Source organism: Bombus affinis, chromosome 11 (genome assembly GCF_024516045.1).
Source record: "Bombus affinis isolate iyBomAffi1 chromosome 11, iyBomAffi1.2, whole genome shotgun sequence".
NCBI lineage: Eukaryota > Metazoa > Arthropoda > Insecta > Hymenoptera > Apidae > Bombus > Bombus affinis.
In genome coordinates, this window is record NC_066354.1 from 9,214,162 (window position 1) to 9,235,318 (window position 21,157).

The 21,157-nt window shown below is 40.8% G+C and overlaps 1 protein-coding gene across 5 annotated transcripts in view; it reads left to right on the forward strand.

Moving 5' to 3' along the window:
• Positions 1–21,157, forward strand: part of LOC126921658 (uncharacterized) — a 570,126-nt gene that overhangs the window by 324,575 nt on the left and 224,394 nt on the right. For all 5 annotated transcript variants that reach the window (XM_050733370.1, XM_050733366.1, XM_050733368.1 and 2 more), the window contains one exon: positions 12,284–12,542. In XM_050733370.1, the coding sequence (XP_050589327.1) occupies positions 12,284–12,542 (259 nt within the window). The remainder of the gene's footprint in view (positions 1–12,283; positions 12,543–21,157) is intronic.

A 21,157-nucleotide genomic window follows, 5' to 3' on the forward strand; every position in this document is an offset into this window, starting at 1 on the left:
GCACGCGTGTGCGTTGCGATAATTAGTATGTTTCAAGCGAAAACACGAAGCAAGAAAATATTTATAATGGACCGTGCAAGTGATACGTTCTTTCATTTTAATGAAACTTTTACATACGAAATAAACGAATTTTTATCAAAGTATAACGTTACGTGCAGCTTGAAATAATTAGTTTTACGCGGAATAAAGTTTATAGGTGTATATTATACAGCAGAGCGAGGAAATTACGAAAAGAAATTGTTACCGTTGGAATTTTTCAAGTTGCTTGTTTTTTAAGGAGCAATCATTCGCGTGTAACGCGAAAATATTCTTACATATTATTCTATCGACGCGAACGTCACAGCTATGAAAGGGAATTGGGAAGATATTCTTGGCATTTCTTCCATTTAGGTTCTACAATTTTATGAAACTTAAAAAAATTGGAGTATTTCTAACGTGTCTCGGTTCTTAACGAATCGATCTTTTACATTTTTTTCAGAACAAAGGAAACGCGCTAAAGCATCACGTAATTCTTTCTTTACCTCTTTCGCAACATCCTCGGTCTTCCCGAAATCTCAAAACTCAACGTCCACGCCAACCCCTCCTCTCGTACCATCTCACAAACTTAACAACATTCATCCTGCTTCCTCTGGCAAGAACAAATGATAGAACAGAAAGGAGAAAAATAAACGCAGAACCACTTAAAGTTAGCGTGGAGCCATCGCGAGAGCACAAAGCGAAAGGATCGATCCTAAGGGAAACGAGGCGACGAGAAGGGAAGGTTGGTCGGCGTCGAAGTTGGTCCATGAGGGTTTATCGAGAAAACGAAGGTAGTAGGTCGCGGCTCGAGTCGTTGGTAGAAAAGGTGGCTATATACAACTGTCTCGGTCGCGAAATATTCCCAGCCCGTCGAGGCTTTCTCTCCGCGTCCCATTCTTCGCTGCTGCCCTTTCGCAGTTCCCTTCCTTTTCTTGCGCCGCTTCGCGTAATTACGTCAGAAATGAAAGAAAAGCGCCCCGGGGGCAAGAGCGTTTCCGTGAAAGGCGACCCGTTTTATTATATGCGGCCAGGACGTTACCCCGATAGAAGCCAGACAACTTTTTACCCGGAGCAGCCGCGAAAGACAGGCCAGCTCGTTTTTCTCCACTTTCATAGGGCGTCGCTGCGGACCAGGGCGGCAGAGGAGGACGAGGGTCAGAGGGAAAAGTCGCGTCTATAATTCGCGGTTAAAGTTCCGTCGCTGTTCCTGACGTGGCTCCGTCTTTCGCCGAGAGGCTTCGCTAAATTATATCACGGTGTCGTTATATCTCGCGTCGTCATCCTTCGTTCACCGTTTCAAAAGCGTTGCAGGAACTCTTGTAGAGGAATTTCTGGCTGATTTATTGTATCGTAATAAGGCGATAGTTATAGCGAGTACGTAGTCGGACGAAACGATGTTTCCACGTGTGAAATTGAATCTGATTCGAAAATTGGAACGCGTAAACTCATAAAAATATACACAATACGTATTTGGTTACATCGATGTATCGAATTCGTCAGAACGTCCATTCGTTTACCGTAATCGTAGCTATGAATGGATCGGCGTGATCGGAAAGCATACGCGGAGCTTGATAACGCGGTTTAATTTAGATTTTAACGATGATCACTTTCATCCTATTGATAATTATAAATGCGTAACGACCTACGCTAATATAGCGGTCGCGACGCTTCGATCTGTTATTTTAATTAGAATTTTTTTGATACATATAGATTTGTGATGTTTGTGAAAGAAGTCCGTGTTTTCCTTAGTCTATTATTTTCGTCCAATTCTTTGGCACACAGTAATAATTTGCGTTAATTGTAGAATTCTATAAATAGTTTCATGAATATTGAACCTTCGCGTGTTGCACATTACATCGTTTGAAGAATGGTCTCTGTTGCGTGTTCTGAATTTATCAAACCGAATCTGTTGTACTTGTAATTGTCGAGAAATGTTCAAATTTTTGGCAAGGAAGTATCTTCGGTATATTAATATCTGTTGTACAAAGGTTGGTACGTCTTTTGGCAACCGCAAGCGCAACAACTGTAGTTTGATTAATTAACCGCTATATAGGGTGTATACGCTGTTATGCACACATCGAGTATGTTAAGAAAAAAACGTATGTAAGCACTCTTTATAACGTAGAATCATTTCTATGTTCGTATATTGCATATTTTATGCCATAATTAATTACCGAATACTGAAATGTACATAATACGATCATTCTTATTTGGATTTATAATATTAATTTAACATTATATATTCAAAGATACAAAAATACAAAGATAGAATAATATAGATATATTTCGATTACAAGTACGTTATAGGAAAGAAATTAAATACACAAATACCTTCAAATAACGGAACAATAACTGGCACTAAATTTAATCGATAATAAAACGGAACCATTTCTCTAACTGCCTGATATCCTAATAATCTTAGTTTTATCTGTATTTTTCGTTATTTTTCATGACTGTATGAAATCGCTCTTTAACAGGCAAATGAGGCACAGTTGTTTATTCCTATTTTGAAAGTAGGTAACGCGACTTTAAAGAAGGAGACGTCATCGTTAAACTGCAATAATCCGTTGCAGCAAGAGCAACAGAAACAAGGACAAGTAATTTTACGAAGTAAGCGTTCCGTTTGTCAATAGCAGCGACATTAAATGCAGATTTCGCTGGTAGAAACGACAAGTCCGACAGTAAGTTCAGTAATTACGTTTTTCATCAATCTTCATTCGCGGAACGAGTTTGACGGAGAGAGGCAAGTTATATCTCGCGAAATATTTCGCCGATGGCCGCGTAGCGCGCTCTTACTCGCGTTTTGTTTTCAGTTATTGCTTCGGTTCTCGATCGTGACGTGACGGAATTATCGTGAACGTGTAATATTGTTCTTTTATAAGATTTGACGTCGTATTGATCGTACAATCGAGGCGAAGTTGTAGGCAAAGCGACCAAGTTCACGTGTACCTTCTAGTTTGCTGCTTGCATTCTTCGTTCCACACAGTTACATATTTTCATTTCCTATCTTATTCTACGTTTTTTCCCGAACATTTTCCGATATCCATGTATATTGTCCAATTCCTTTTTTTTTTTTTTTTATTTGCTGTCTCTAAATGTAAAGATATTGGTGGAAGAAAATGTAATAATCTCACAGTAGACTACCATTTTAATTTGCCGTTTTACCGTCGCATAAATGTTAGGATAAATCGTCGTAACTTTCGTTTAATTATCGCAGAAAATACCTCTTTAGAAAAAACCAAAAAAAAAGGACAGAAAGAAAATATAATCAGCCTCTTTGCACCAACCGCAGTCGCTTTATTTATAATCGAGTAAAATTCCGCTCGAGCAGAAAAACCAAAAGCAAGAAGAAAAAGCAAGTAAACCTTGCGCGCCCAGTTTTTAACCATTTTTCGCGCGAACAAACAGCGTGCAAACGGTATTACGCTGGATCGGGTCCTGGCGAAATGGCGAATCGTAATTTCATGCGGATACGTTATTCCGTCGAAACAACCAATTCGCAGAGTCATTCCCGGTAATTGTGCTCCGCGGCCAGTGGCGGCAACGCAACGGACAAAAAGATAAAAGTGGAAGAGAGAGGCAGAAAGAGAGAGAGAGAGAGAGAGAGAGAGAGAGAGAGAGAGAGTGAGGGAGAGAGAGAGAGAGAGCGAGAGCAAAAGAAAAGCGCTTCGTGCACAATGGCGGTTTAAAAATGTTAGCCTGGCCGCGCGCATTGAAGTTTTTACACGGTGGATAATAACTTTTAATGAAAACAAACGGCCACCGCGCCGGACTCCGCTTCTGTTTTGTCGCACACGCACCGGTATCCACGTTCAAACGCACAGTCAACCAGAGAAATTCGCTGCGAAATCGATGCTCTTCGATCAGCAGACTGCTGTTCACCACCAAAGATCACTAAAATATGGCGCTTTGTCGATGAATTACATAAACGATATGGTTATGTTGTTTATAATCGTGTATCTTCTTGGTAGTTAAGTTGATTTGTGTCTATAGAAGCATTTATAACGTTTAATTTCAATGTATCGAGCACTGAGTTATGTTCGAAATATAAGAAAGTGTATAAGAATGGATTGATCACAGGGTTAATTTTGTTAAATTGAAAGTAGAGTTGCAAAATAAATTTCTAACCGATAAACTACATTTCACAAATATGTGGAGAGATTTGTAACATAAACAGCGACACAGCATCGTGGTGGACAGAGACAAGACGATCGAAAGAGAGGATGGAAGAGAAACATTAGAAACTGTAATGACTAAAATCGCTGGGGGGTTGCAGACCAGTAAAAGGGCCAGGAAGGGTTGTAATTACGCGATCTTCGTGACTGGGATAAGGTAGAAACGACAGGGAGAGACGATGATTCGAGGGAAACAATGAAAAGAAGAAAAGAAAGAATCTTTCGACCTACTCATTCTACATATATAATATATACGTAGGCTATTTCAAGAAACATTTAATTCTGACAAAATAAATCACACGGAGGATTATGAAATAAATATGAAGGAAAGAAACAAAAATTCGAAACACGTGAAAAGAATTCCTATCGAAGTGTATGATTTATTTTAATAATATCAACAATACTTTTGCAACAAACGATTCGCTTATACACAAGGGAGTAGTTTTAAAAAACAGGCAGATTTTTGCAGTGAAATTTTTTGTTCAACAAGGTAAAATTATTCTCGATCCGGAAAAATTCTATTCAAGCGATTACTAAAGCAACAGAAACTAAACTCTCTCGGTCGTTTTGTTTAAAGCATAGAATCGATAGCGACGATTCCAAAAAGCCGATTGATAAAATACGTATACATCGGCGAACGGACGATTTAAAAATTACCGCTTAGAAATTGCTCCCCATTTGTCAGCAATGTTTGCACGCCCATAGACTCGATCCAAATCACATTCTGTTTGCCTGTGACAGCGCAAACAGCCGGAGTGCACCCGACACAGGAGAGTCTCCGCGTGCATTGATGGAAAAAAGAGTTGGGACGGTGTTCACAGGTGTCCTGTGCGCGAAAAACCAACCCCTACAAAGTGTGTTCTATCTGTTGTACGTATGCACGTCGCTCGCGTTTTGTTGCCACAGCGATTCGAGCGCGACTGTTTTGCAATAATAATTCATCCCTTGAACGTGTCGCGTCTGCATCCTATATCTTTTTTACTTGTTTCTCCTTTTCCTTCTTTTTTACTCTTTGCGAATCGCATTCTCGCAAACAAATCTGTATAATATGCTAGGATCGCTTATCATTTCTGAATATTTAGAATTTTTTCCTTCGCTGGTTTCGCGTGTTGTTATCATTTTTTTTCTCTCTCTTGGCCATTCGAAGAATCAGTCTAGTTGACAGACCTGGAGTCCTGAAGAAATCACGAATGCTGTTATGTACTTGTTAAACGAATTTTGTTTAAAAACTTTATGCTTTGCACCAGAGTAGATTTCAGTAGAAATTTTAGCGGAACCTTCTTTGCTACTTTGTTTCGTTACGAGTGTATAGAGTGAGAAAGAGAGTAAAAATATAAAAGTTTGAACAGAAAAATCTATTAATCTAAATTCGCCAGAAGAAGATTATAGATAGAAAACAAGAATCACAGATTGTGTTACTATTTGAAGAATGTGCTCGTGAAGACTCTATTTATCTTTCTTGATAGGACAGAACAATTAATAGACTTGAGTCGCGTCAAACTTTAAATGTGCACTGCAAGACATGACAACAAGACAGCGCAGCAACGCAGGATTCAAATTCGATAATTCGGACAAGATATATAAAAATCTGCTAGAAACCTGTTATGGAGAAACTCCGTTTCTTTGACCCAAATAATCGATACAATATTCTGCGTTTAAATTCAAGGAATCCGATGATCGCCGGCGGAAACGAGCGATGCAAAATTCAGCGTACCGTTCAGAAATACTTTCACGAAACACGATATAACACAAACATCGCCGCAGTGTATTCGTCGTTTGCGAATAATTTCACCGATTTCACCCCTTTAACAACATATTTTTTCCCGCTACGGCGAACGCGGCAGCCGTTCTCACGAAAATATCATGTTGCTTTTCATTTAACGTGGAAACACCGACATTCACTCGGTTAGCCGTGGCTCGTGTTCCGCGTAAATTAACGGCTTCCCGACATGGTATCGAAGTGTATCGTCGGTTTTCAGTCGATTAATTGGCCTGCATTTGTAAGAATTTCAATTTCGACACGAGGAAACACGACGATCGAATATTCCACGAGTCGAATCGGAAAAGACGATACAACCGCTGATGAAATTTCTTTGATAGAGATCGCGTTAGAGTTTGCCATTAGGCCAGAATTATGATATAATCCTAAATAGAAAATTGTATTTGTAACTACTTTTATCCGAGATTCTAGATGCGTATAATCTTGCGAATATTATCTCGTAATACCTTGGATACCATTTTACACGATATTATCGGAGAAGCTTTTAATTTTGTAATTGCTTATGACAAAGATAAGATAAGAGCTTAACAAAATCCATAATCGGACAATCATTTATAAACATCCAGTTTCGCACAGCTAGCTGATTAAATCACGCTACGACAGCTTGCAAAGTCACGTCCATATTGGATACATCAGACAAATTTTCGACTTCAGCTGAAATTGCGTGCACCGGTTAACGACCATCAAAATTCAATGAAACCGATACCAAAACCACTACGAAACAGCGCATGAACTCCGTCCAAAAATCCCCGGTCCACCATTGTCACGTTTCATAAACTGACGATTCACTCGTTTCAAAATTACCGAGAACTGCACGATAACCAAAAATCCTCCTTGTCGTGGCACGAATCGTTCCGCGACGTTCGTTACGAGCGTTTACGAGCGCTGCTCTTGGAAGCTGGCACCGGTCGTCTGACAAACGACACGATGGTCACCGCAAAAATATAAATGTCGTTGCAGCAGCGAAGGGTGAAATGGGCGCAGCGGAGGGAGTGAAATCACGTGTATCTCTTTTTCGAGCAACCGCCTTGCAGCTTAATGCACTGCAGCAAAACGCACTTTACGCGCGCCAGAAAAATGAGGGAACAGGCCGTGCGTATCGCGCCATCATGGTGGTCAGATGCTTCGTAAACAATGTGTTCAGCGCGCGCTACCCCTCGTCCAACGGGTTACAAACTGGATACGACCATTTCGTGGCAATAATTCATCGGCGGTGAACATTTATGCGCGCCGGTGCGCGTCCCCTCTATGACTTTTTTCGCGTCGCGTGTACGAGAGCCAGTCCGTGCTTTACACGCTTTGAAAAATGTTTTATCGCGCCGATCTTTCTCGCACTCTCGATTTCCCTCGCTATCAATGAGAAACGATCTTCCTGCTTTTTTTCTCCTTTTCTATGTTACTGTCTTTTTTTTGGTTTTGAGTCCTTCTCGTTATTTTCAGCGAGCTTTCTAGATTTCACAGGTTTATTCATAAGGTTGGAGGAGGAGAAGTTGGTGTCGCTTTTTCGGTTGTTTGAGATTTCTATCTGAAAGTTAAAAAGGATAATTTGGACGGTTACGTTCTTTAGTGATTGCCAATAAAACCGGTTAAGATCGATAATGTAGTAGATATAATTTTCCATTTTTAAATATAATAGCAATTTCCAACTTTCAAAGAACATACGCATTAATTATAATACTTGCTACCAGTAGGAAAAGCAAATCACTGCAATTTCGCTAAATCCCGAACACCATCTTCTGCGGCATTGATTCAATCGAAATTTTAGACCGCTATAATCCATCTCTATGCTTCCCCTTATCCCTCTAACTCTCTGAACCTACACGCTAAAGTCCTGCACTGTGTTCAGTGGCTCACTGACGTAGAAAAGTTCTACGTTATCATAATATACTCGTAAAATGTCTCTACAAGTGTTCGATTACTTTCGCGAGCTATCATGCATGGAACAACGCTGAACGACGTTGAATAGAGATACACGTTGTTCGAATTAACGCCGGAAGCGAGTTCGAGGCGGCTCAGAAGAGCGGAAAAAAGATTCCTCGGCGGAAAATCGCGCGTTACGTCCTAGCGAAGGGGTGTGCGCATTGTTAGGCTGTGTCGTTCGGCCGGCAGTCGTTAAAGCGAATATTACGGTAATACGGAGAAATTGTGGCCAGCCGAACGAACGAAGAGAAACCAGCGAAAGGGACGACTAGGTGGTGGCATTTGTTCGCCGCGAGCTAGACCGTGAATTTTCCAGGGACGAGCGATTGCCTGGCGTCGAATACACAAAGCGAGATCGCGCAACAACGGCTCAACCATCTCTGTTTCTCTTCTGGCTTCTCTTCTGTGTCTGTACAGTCCTGTGCTCTTTCTTTCTCACCAGACACGTTTCGTTCGTTCGTTGTGGGGTAGGAACGCCGGAACAAAGCAGATTGCTCTCCGGCCGGCGTTAAGTTTCCTCGCGGCGGCGACGGTGGCGGCTTAATGACTTATCAGACGGGAAAATAGCGTGAAAGTGGATTATTCAAATTCTTCGCCTCGCGTATTATTATGCATGGAAAATTATCAGCGGCGGCCTCCACCGGGAGGCGAGTTTGATTACGACCTGAACGAGCTTTCTCCCCGAGACCCGCGCCAACTTCTTTCGGTAGCTTTGTTTGTTGCGCAGGTGGATCCGTTGATTTCAAGCGTGTTCCGTGTGTTGAATTGTTTTTCTCGCAGATCGACGCTTATTTATACCTGACTGTTGGTTGGTTTGTACGTTTATGCTTCGATTTAAACATCGGTCGAATAGTTGCATGTGACAACGTGGGATGGGAAATTTTGGTATTTGTACGTGTATCTGCTGGTGATAGAATTTGTGTTCAGATGAGAATGAAATTCAGAGTTTGTTGCGAAATGAGAGTATATTATTTTACTAATATCTTTTCTCCGCTTAAATTCTCTTAATTCAATGATGAGAATGTTATCAGTTCTTCTAAAGTTTCCAAATATACCAAATTCTCGAAAATCCTATTCTAAAATGAACGACCATTAAAGAATCAGGCGAATCACGCAACACGAACCACTCCTAATCGATTATGCCCGAGCATCACGAACTCTGTCACGTCTCGATAAATGGCCGTAGATTCCTCGCGTTCCGTCGAACTTACGACGAAGCCTTCAAGTATGAAATCCACGCACGACATGGGCGTGTTTCGAGTCGTCTCGATAATTCACGAAATCGATTGCACGGAGGACGAAACAGGGAACCACCGGGTCTTTTACGATTCTGCTCCGCATTTGCGTTATAGTCGAGGAAATCTGCGTCCTGTGCTATAGTACGGTCTCATTGCATCGATACACCGAAGGTGCACCGGAAACGGCTACATAGAGATGCTCTCAGTCTGCGTATCCGCATTGTTATGGCCACGTTTCCGGTCGTTTGTCCTACGAGGAGACATTCTGAAATCTCCTCGTCAGTTGTGCATTGCGTTTCCCTATTCGGCTTCGGTACGCTTTCCTCGAAGATCGTAAAGCGGTCTTATCGCGCTGACAACGCGAGATGCATCGGACGTATCGAGGAAAGGAAGATCGTTAACGATCGGAAAAATCGTAAAGAATCGGCGATATGAGCCGATGTTAGGTTGCGTGAAGTCTAAGAATACCGATACGTTAAGAGTTAAATCTCCGAATATTCAAAGAAGTTGAAATATTTCGTACGCCAAATACTGCGTACGATACAAATCAAAAGAACTTCGTAAAATTACAAAATCGAAGCCATAAACAGAGCAATCGTGGATAGGGCTATAACGATAAAAGCTTGACTACCAGAAACTCTTAACAGCGATCGCGATAAAATCGCGGTGGCAAGGACGTGAACGCAGACGCGTTGCCATTGTGGAGAGCAGCAGGTGCCATTCGGCGAATGGCAGCGTTATCGCGCATTCTCCGGTTCCGGGATATGTCAGGGTTACGCACAGCCTATTCAGAAGTGGCCATGCACCGTGTTCAAAGGGCCATTACGAAAATGACCATTAAAATAAATTACTCTCATCGCGGGCAACGTAACGCCCGGCAACGCTCGCCAATACCTTGGAATATGTGGCGCGGAAATAGTTCGCCGCGTACGAATCAATTTACGCAAATAATGGTACCGGGAACAGGGCGCAGGGCCGCCGGGCGAAATTTTCACCGCCAGAAACAGTGGACCATCGAACCGAACACCTTTGTGCACAGGAAAATGTTCATCCTCCGTTGGATTTTGGTCACACGCCACGATAGCAACTGAAATTTCGTGATGAATACGAGTTCTAGAAATCGTCGTCCATCCCGTTACAGTTATTTTGGGCTGCAGGTGGCCGAAGCCATATTTCAAGGAATTTCGAATGGATTATCGAGCAGTCAGATTTGAAATGAATGGCGGTGGCGAAGTTATTACTGGAAATCTTTTTCTGGTGTTTGGTCATTCCATTGCTTGTCCGAAGTATAAAGGTCTTTTCGGACGCAGAATGAATTACAAATGTTTTTAGCTGTAACGAGTTCAGCGCATTCGCGTAAAATAATGCCGTGCGTTCGTTGTTACGAAAATTCGTTACGTTTTTCGAAGTCGCGAAAATGTATCGCGGCGGAGAATGAAGTTAACGCTGAATTAATTATGAAGAGAATGAGATTGTACTTTTAAACGTTAAAATACATAGATTAGAATTTTTTTTAAATCTTCACTTTTATACGCCACTGTATGATTCTCAGTACGCTATTTTTAATCACGATATAGTTTTATAAATAGCGTAATATCAATTTTGAAAGCTACATAAAACTAAAGTAGACACCGACTGAATTGGCCATTTTCTTCCTGTTTCATTCTTGTTATAGGAAAAAAGAGGATAGCAGGTATGTTGTAGATTAGGTAAGAAAACAGGAGGGGACCCACATGTAGAAAGACAAAGGCAATATAAAAGGACAGATACAGAATGATATCTCTTAGAAAGATGAGGAGATAAAATAAAGAGGGTGTACCTTTGCGAGAAGAAGGGCAAAGGTTACATTAGAAAATAAATATAATACCCGTATCTTTCTTCTATAAAAAGTCACTTAGAATTAATTGAATCGAACGGTGAAAATGATAAATTTCTTTTGAAATATTGTTATTTCATATAAAATCCATTACTTGTATCTACACCAAAAGGATAATTTCTACTTATGGATAAACAGAGACAGACAGACAGAGAGAGAGAGAGAGAGAGAGAGAGAGAGAGAGAGAGGGAGAGAGAGATAAAGAAAGGGAAAAGAATATGGACGTTTGTAGAGGTATTTTTCTTCTTCCTGCTATTTTCTCGTCGACCCCTTTATTTTAACGCTCGATATTACCGTTTTTAGAGGAGCGAACCGTGGCCAGAACGTTTGACGGCGAATCGAGTGGCGGTACATCGAAATCCTTTTTCGACGCGATTCAGCAAATATTGACGCTCGCAAATTGAAATTTGCATGGACGGCGAAATTGGCAAAATATTTCTGCTCGTAAAAGAACGTTCGGCGACGCGCTGCGTGGCCCGTATAGCGAGAAATGGAAACCTAGCTATGTCGAGAAGCGACGACGTCAACGATGTTTGCCTCTAGGGAATATCACTCGTTGCCTGACGTAAAACTGAACCCTTAAATTTAATATCACGCGTCCGATCGCCCCGAAAACATCTTTGCCCGTCCTCTTTCTTCGATCGAGTTACTGTCCAAAAAGAAAATTTCATTCGTTTGTATCGTATTGGATTAAGCTCGTTTCTAGTGTTCCATTGTTTATTGAATTGTAATTTTTGTTATATAAATAACTTCAGTACTGTCGATACCAAGATACTTGTCTACTAGAAGCTGTTTACTATCAGCGTTAAATCGATATAATTAACGTAATTCACTTCTGTAATCAATTTTCACAAATTATTCCACATTCACGAAGTGTATATTTATCGGAAAGGAAATTTGAACATTCTAATCCTCCAATTGTTTCTTAACATCACGATAGACGCCTATCAACTACATAGCGCGAGTCTTTTTTATCAACAAACATTGAAACAATCAATTTATAAGATATATTTACTACAATTTAATGGAAGCTAACCTATCAAGGTTTCGTATTTCAGATAACTGTAAAAATTAATAAATCATTGAAATTCTGTAAAAGGCAACGAAAAGTCTGATTTCAAACAGCACTTCACAATTACACCAATTCCTCTTAAATCTACTTCTTCGCGAACATTACATTGATCATCCCACTGCGAGATATTAACTTTAATTCGTCTAAAAATGTCTCTAGTTTCCGAAAAATCTGATTCTCAACACTATCTGGTAATATTTTCAGGGTCCGGTCGGGGAAGTGGGCGGCGTCAGGCTGCCGTTGCAGTCATTACATGGGTACGGATCTGTGTTCATGTACTCGGCGTCGACGAGTCCCGGGGGTGGAAGTGGTCAGGGTGGCGGAGGCGGAGGCGAAGTAACCCTCCGCCTCCGCGAACCCGAGGACATTCCCGAAGAAGTTCTTGCACGCCTTGAGGACACAGCCACCCTCTCCATCTCCCTTCAAGGCGACGCAGTGCTAAGGCTGGGGGCGGCTGGCACGGGTAAGTCCCATTTTTATCTCTTCCTGGTCACCTGTTCTTTCGCCGTGTTGGATAAAGAGCAGTAAATATTTTAACATGATAAAGCTTCATTGTGATTTTCGAGAAATCAATTCGTTCGTTGTTATTGTAGCAGATTTGATGTGGACCATTGCTCAAAAGTTTTATACTCATTTGAATGTTAGGTAAAGTTAGGTCATAATTCAGAGACGTATAAAAGCAAAGTTCATGTGATTTGTACAAAATATAGGTAGGTTAGTAGCGAGAGTGTTAAGACATTCGAGTGAAGATATATGCATATGTGCATATTCATCGTTATAAACTTGTTTTATTTGGGCAGTGAGAACTGATGAAATAAAAAATCATCGTAAATGTTAACGAGGATGCAAATTCTGTATTGAGAGTAGCTTGAATAACTGGTAAATTCGTTTCTTTTATTAACAAAGCTGAACACAAAATTATTAGTCACTAGTTTATAGGAATAAGAAGAACGTGGAAAGGACGTTTGAATGGGTTTAAATTAGAGTGTTTTAATTAATAACTTTAATAAGGTTGATGTTTAAAGTAAGATTTATTTTATAAAGATACACTTTTATTATGCACGTATAAATCCACGTGGAAACATTATTACGTAATATTATCAATTCAAAATGTGTATTCCGTATGGAAATTCAATTCCCCTCCGAATTTGCATATAAAACCGATATTTTTTTTAACTTTATAATATCACCCTAAGAAACTGCGATTAATAGAATTTTAACACGAAACGAGATTAGAAATATAAAATGGCTGTAGAAACGTTGGTATTCTTCGATAAAAGCATAATCGGAATGTCGAACTATAATCGAATGTACGTTCTTCACTCGGCTGGACGATTAATCGAGGTCAAATTAAAAAGTGTTACGGTGGTCAAAGTCGAGGGACGAGCGGCTGGACGATAAATAATTGGCTTATACGGTGCATAAATTCCGACGGGGTCGCAGCCTTCGTGAAACTTACTCCAGAATTTATTATAATGGGAATCGCCCCCTCGTATTTTTGGGATCGCAATTAATTTTCTCGTTTCCGAAGCGCGCGCGTATGCGGCCTCGGGCAGATTAGCCAGCGCGTTTGTACGCGTGTGCGCAGCCTAATGCAGAATTATTTTACTGAAATACGCCGATCCCTGGCACGCATTATCGCCGATACTACTTTTGTGCGATGCATTTTTCGTTGATAAGCTGGCCATTCGTTTCGTTTTATCGGCGCTCGATGCCGCTGCTAGCCTGTCGTGAAATTTGTGAGCTCGATTAGTTGGTGAACGATCGTGCTGCTTGCTCGTATAAGTACACTTTATCACGTATTAAATATTCAGTTGTAAAATGTTATCCTACGAGGAAATCTTAATTTTGCTTCAAATAGGAAGCCAAGGATGCGATAGTTGGATTAAAACAGGTTATTTATTGGTCGTTGTAATTGATTCTGAAGTAAATGAGAGGTTAAAGCGTATTTCAGTTATACGTGTGACGTTTATACATAGGTTTAATTGCTTATATTATAATTAAGGGTGAACATAGCGAAGAGATTAATTTTTGTAGAATCTTCAAGAAGAAAGTTATGCTTCTCATAGATTTATATATAGATCGATATGTCGATAAAACGTTAACATCGAGCTGAAAGCTCGCAAAACACACGATCCGCCAATCAATAAATAAACCAAAAATAAACCAATTTCCTCGATGGAAATCTCCATTAAAACGGATTACACTTGCGAACATCTGAAAATGTAGCAAGAAACATCTTTGTAGAATCAGCGAAGCTATTTCATGAAACCGGAGCCGTTCGCTCTAAAAATACACGAGAACACAGTGACGGCTCTAGAAATCTAAATGAACGTCGTACTCGACGTTTCCCCTTGCCGCAATCGTCGGAATCGATTGCATTAACGATTAACCTCGAAGGAGATGGAGGCGTAACCTCGATCGAGTCTGCTTTCTCGAAAGACGGAACTTCCAGATTGCTTCAGTTTCGCGTATTTCCATTGAAACTAAACGTCTAGCTTTGTTGGCCCAATGGAAACGGTCGCAGCGCGCAGCTTGATCTCGATAAATCGCTTTAAGCATCGCCATTGCAGCCGAAACGGAAGATCGCGTTTCGAAAACATCAGCTGGAAAATAAAAGTTTTCTTATTGCGAACATGGCGTTCGATCTGTTTATTTGAAGAAACTTTTCGATTGAGATGGTCTTTCAAATGGCCAACTGTTCGATATTTCTCGCATGTTCGTTCCAGCATTTTAAGCCTTCTGCTTCTTCGTCATTCTGTTTAACTTGTTTTTCAATATACGTACAAATGTAATAGCTTTACATTGACAGCTACGTTGCAGCGGATCGTATCATCGAAATAAGTATTATGTATTATATCTATCGATCACAATGATAGAATGTGAATATACTTTTAATATTGACCTTTTAATATTGTTCCTCAAAATGAGATTTTAGCCAATGAATTTCGTTTTTTATTTTGAATTTATTCTAGACGCTCTATCCAGCTGTGTTTGTAGCGTGACATTATAGAAATGAAAAAATATATATTAAAAGTTCTTTGTTTCGAAAGTGTTTCGAAAATTAACCATCTGCAAGATATGGTAGTCTCAGTTATCTTGACCACAAAGATTAAATATTTCAATGTAGCAAAACTTCTAACACGAAACCAGGAGGAAAACTCAAACGAATAAATCGCTGAATTATGTAGGAAATTTTCGTTCATGCTCGAATCTAAATACTTTGTCTCGAACATTCAAAACTTAACGATAAAACAAGACGAACAAAGACTCACGCGGATTTCGAATTCTCGCAGTTAACTCGAATAACCTCCATTCATATTTCTCTAAACAGCTCTTAAAGTCATCTGGTTGTATCCACCTCGAAGGTCTCATTAAAAGCAGACATTCGTTTCCCGTATTTTTCTGGGGGAAACAGCAGACAAAAGCGGAGAATCCCGGGGCTTTCGCTCTGGCCGAGAGCAACAGAGGAACCACATCGATGGAGAGCCAGTAGAAACGGATTAAAACTTTTATCAGGGCTTTCAAAGGCAGCTGGTCCACGGGACAGAGGGTGCCCCGTGGCTCTGCCGAAAAGAGGATTCGTGGAACGATCGAACGTTAACTTCCGGACGATTTGTCTGAGCCTCCCACGGTGGTGGCTGCTGCCTCTCGCGTATGCCGCGATAAATCCCGGATTTTCATAAGTTTCCTCTCTCCCTATGGTTCTTATTCGGTCGCGAGAAGGTCGAGCCATCGAAAGCTTTTTCGCCTGTCTCGTGGGCCACGAGTTTTCCCCCCTTCTCTTTCTTCTGCCTCGTATTCTAAGCGTTTCAGCCACGACGCAACGATCGAATCAAGATATATGTCCACCGCTTCTCTTTTTTTTTCCTTTCTTTCCTTTTCTCGGCAAGACGTAGCCGAGAAAGGAAATAGCGAGAGAAAGAAGGAGATTTATCGAAGTTGCGGCTTGTTATCGAGGCTTTACGTCGCTCGAGAGCCGCGATAAAGGTGCTAGCAATTGATTAAGAGGGTCGTTTGCGCCAAGGAAATGCTACTTCAAACGCGACCCCCGCCCGATCTTAGCCGCTTTTCAGGCCTCTTCTGTGCCACACCACTCGGATTCTTTTGTTCCGCCTCGTTTCGCGTCAAAACTTTCGCGGTAATCCGACAACCTCGCCGGGAATTCGGAGATTTTACGCCGGTAATCTGGTACGTTTTACCTCGTTGTTCTCCTGGATTCGAAACTGATTTTACTTGTGTGCACGCGCAGTGGTAACAAAATGTAGGTTGGAATTTGACGACTTGCAGCTTTGGGTAAATTGTCACGCACGTGTAGAATATACTTCGAATTTATTAGTTGTAATTTATTAGGTGCCTTTCAGAAATTGAAAATTTATGCACGGCTGTAATATAAATTTAATAAAATTACTTAAGAAACTAAAATTCGAAACCTCATAAAGAAATGTTAATAAGAATTAAACAAGTTTGTACTTTTTTAACAAATATGTAACTAATCGCATTGTGATATTTTAAATCGAATTAAAAATTTCGTCGAACAGCGTTTTATTAATAAAACACGTGAAATGTTTGGTTTTTGTCGAGTTTCAATTTGCAAAAGTCAATCTTCTCCGATAAAAGCAACGGCGCAGTGGTATTAACCGGACTTAGACAGACGCCACGCGACGGTAAACGATACTCGTTTATGGCCAGCCAACACGACGTAAAAGAAGAACCAGAAACAAAGTTGCAGTAAGAAAGCTACCATTTTGCTAAAATCAACATTGCCGCGCGTTTCCTCCTCTAAACTGGAAATTCGAAACAGGACAGGCAATTTTATGGACATTAGCTTGGAAAATGTGACACCTGCAAACCACACGTTGTGGTGTAGGTTTGCGAGAAAAATCTCAATCAAATTTTCGACGCGTGTTTAGAAGTCGATAATCGTTCGGTTACCAACAAAAAGAATAATCGTACGTTTCTATAAATCTAACGGAAGTAGAACGAAAACTATAGCTATATATACGAATGCGTTGCGGTTGCGTCGATTACATTTCCCAAAATTAATTTCATTAACGTTGGGACAACAAGGTAAATACTCAAATATATTACAATCAAGCCCCTACAGGCTGTAATTACGCGAATTCATTGGTCATGTGTTACTTTAAACATTCATAACAAACTGGAAAATAATTGATGGATATTCTGCAACGATTATTATGCACCAGTTTGATCGAACGTTGTTATTCGGTGTGTGATCATGATTTCATGTATTATCAATCTGTAATAATTTTCTGATACATCCACGTTGCTGAAGAGATATTTTTCCAACCAAAAATGCTTTCTAATCTTGGTATTGCTTTTTACGAGTTTCCATAGTCTCTATAGCTGCGTTCTTCCTCGAAAATGAAACCTCCAACGAAATTTTATTATTCTCGATATTCCTTTCATTTTCAAACGTTCAGCTTTCTTACAATCTCCTTGATCACGATCGTACCACGATGCATTTGTATGAAAGGGGATGAAACGATGATCTTGAAGAATTTTATTCTCGCCAACTAATCCATCTCTCTTGAATCCAGAATTAAACTCCTCTGAAAAGAAACCGCTCTACAAATTCTCGAAATAAATTTATCATGCTCCCAACGATCATTTCCAACAACCAGCAAAAGCAAAAATCTACGAATCTTACGAGTAGAGCTTCGAAGCTCGTGTAACGTTTCTGCGCGGCCATAAACCGCGTAGGAATGGAAACAGGCGAAATAAAGGAATACTCTTGGCGGAATACTCGTCGCGCGTGGCAATAAGTCTGAAATATGCCAGCGTTTTATTCTCGCCGCGCGAATACCTACGAGAAAGAGCGGGTCGCGGCCGAGAAAAAGATCGGTGCGCCGCGACCTGTGAAACTGTAGGGTGGACGGGGGTGCGGGCGTGGATTTCGCGTCGAGGAAAAAATGTCTGCGGTACGCGCGGTTTACATGGCGAACACGAGATGTGGGCAGAGAGGGAACGTGGACGCAAACAATTCCCGTGGAGCATGCGCCGCGTAAATACGAGCGTGAGACTGTGCAAGAGGGTAGCGAGACGCGATGGGGATGGGTTGTATGCACGTATGCGAAGGAACACCGTGTCGGTGGAGAAAAATGGTAGGTAGGGGGTTGTGTACATGCGAGACTCGGCCGGAAAAGTTTGCGGGCAGAGCAATTCTCGTTATAACTTCGGCTCTGCGGAAACTTAAACTGCTGCCGGCCGAACACGCGGAACTTTCCGCCGTTTTCCTGCTCGGGACAATCGTCCCGCTTCTGCTGCCTGTCCTTTCGGTTGGATAGCACGCAGGCGAGAGAAAGATCCCTCTACGCTCGTCTTTTTCTCTTGGCTTCCTTCCCGTTTTCTCGTTTTCTCTTCGTACGGCTCGAACTGGTCTTTCCATACGTTGTCGCGGAACTCTGGTTTAGAGAGGTACAAGGAAAGACGTGGTACGAGCTTGTGAATTATTCTACTGATTTTCAATCGTGAACGTTTCGTATTTGGAATTATGAGAAATATATATGTACTTGCGATTATCGCTCATTTTCACTTAGCAACGGTGAAACGTAAGCTTATCCTTGCTCCAAACATAATATAATCCTAATCCGATGTAATTTAAGATTCACCGATGGCAGATGCTTTATTACAATTTGTAATAATTTCTTTCAATACAAGAAACTACACACTTTTCCTGAAACTAATCGAAACACCTATACTCTATAAGGAAGATCGCACACAAATACAAAAGATCCTTCTAACCTACGTCGCTCGTTCATTCTCTATTTCCTATCATTGTGAAGAAAAAAGATCTTCCCACTCTGCTTTTCCTCCGCCAAACCACACCCCTAATAAAACTTCTAAAAGATTTCTGTCTTCCTACAAGAAAAAAAGAAGAACTCGATAAAGTTTCTAAATCGGTACACTCCCCCGCAAAGAAACCGCGCGGTTGATAAAACAACCGAATACATAGAACGCAGCGGCTATAGAGGCGGTATTAAAAGACCTAGAACTCGATCGTCGTTATTCCCGGCCGGCTTATCTGAAATTTCGAACCCGATCCCGCTATCGTATCTCTCGTTCTCCCTTATCTCCGGTCATTAATAGGTCGGCCGCTGGGAACCGCGCGCTTTTTCTTCGAACTGCAATCACCGATCGAATCTTAATCCCGTATACGGTTGGTGTACGCGTGTGCTGTGTGTGTCTACGTGTGTGTGAGTTCGTATGAGTCCCAGCACTGTTTCTAGAGACGCTTTGGGAGGACAGGTTCCGTTATCCTGGCATCACGTATTTAAGAGGGAGCCGAGGGATACACAGCCTCGCGCACGAAACGAAATTTCATGACCCGTGTTCGTGTAGATCGCACGTGTTCCTTGGTTATCGAGGGTAGCAAACCAACGAACGAGTCCGGAGAAGATTTAACTGCGAACCCGTGCGAGAAAACACGCCCCTCGTCTCGTTAAAGCTATTCATTCAGCTGTCGCCTGATCCTGTCGCCATTGATTCCAAATAAATTCTCGAAAGCGTCGCCCTGAACCTTTCGTTACATGTTTTTGTAACGTGTTGTGTATGACTTGGTCAGGGCTTTCTGCTTTCTTTCACGTTCATCCTGGATCACGTTCGTCCTGGGCGTTACATTTTCTGTTGCTGCCGGAGTAGATGTTTGTTCGATGCAGCTTGAGTTCGGTTACTTTGAGCCGGAGGCAGAATTTTGATATTGTAAAGTTATGGTTGAATGCACAGCTTGATTGTAAGGAATTGATGCTTCTTTGTTTCTTGAATGCAGGCTTGGATGTACTGTTTTTGATACCGTAGAAGGGTAAATTCAACGGATAGACCGATTGTAAGAATTTGAAGATTCCTTGTTTCTTGGATTTCATTACGATCATTAAATAGAAGGCCTACATTCTAATTTTCAATGTCAATTTTTCTTTACTCAAACTGTTTGAAGTTTAGCTGATATATCGTTTTAAGAAAGAAGAAGTAAGCGCGAAAAATGTAATTTCTATAAACAAAAGTATTTCCATACGAAAGAATAGACAGACGAATAAGAATTTTATTCGAATAATTACACGGATTGTAATAACAAATGTTATAATTGTTTGTAACTGTTGGCCGGTGCTCGAGATTTGGTAGTTCGGAAGTTTATAATCTGTGTAATGGAGCAATGAAAGCTCGAGCTTGTTTAATACCACCGATTTCCTGATTCTGCCATTCAACTGTACATTTTAGCATTCATTGCGAGTAATTCTATTAGGGCGCTTAGGCGTGGTATAAAATAGAGTTGTAATTAAATCATCGAACCGTGCCGTTGGTTGTTGAAAATTTGCCAGAATCGATGCCAAAACGCGAAGAATGACAAAACAACGAAATCGGCAAGCAAAGAAAAAGAACATTTGATATTTCTCTCTAAAAATAAAGTTTAACTTTGTCATCACCCACCCGTTAAAAATATGTAATTAATTGATTGTTAGTTTTTTCTCTGACGTAAATCTTTCATTATATAAACATTTCTCAAAAGGAATATGATTTTTTTAACAACTTTCTTTAACTTTTAACATCTTTACAATAGTAAAAGGACTCGAGCACCCACTCTTTATCTCGAATATCTGTTTATACGACAAATTACGAAATCTGTCGACTATAAACGTTTACTGGCAAACAATGCGCCGCACTTCTGTTTCTAATTCCACGCGGCTCGAAAAGACAGCGCGTTTTGTCGTGTTCGTTCAAGATTTATCGCTCGATAAATCGCACCACGCCGCTAATGATTTTGCATGATATTACAGTTCCACAGAATGCCTATTGTCCAGCTATTGTTGTAACGCGTGAACAGTCGCGAACAGCTGGCGCGTGGTCGTCGCAAGTTTGCGTTTAGAAAGCTGCTTCTTTTTATGACAAATTAAATTCAGATAAACATTTCTGAATCATCGTGTGTTATCAAACTGTGGATTTTTATGCAATTTACGAGAAATTTGAAAGTGTAAATATAGAAAGAGAATTGCGCAAAATGCACACATAATATGTATTTTAAATGATACTTATTTCAAAAATACGTACATACTATCGAGTCGT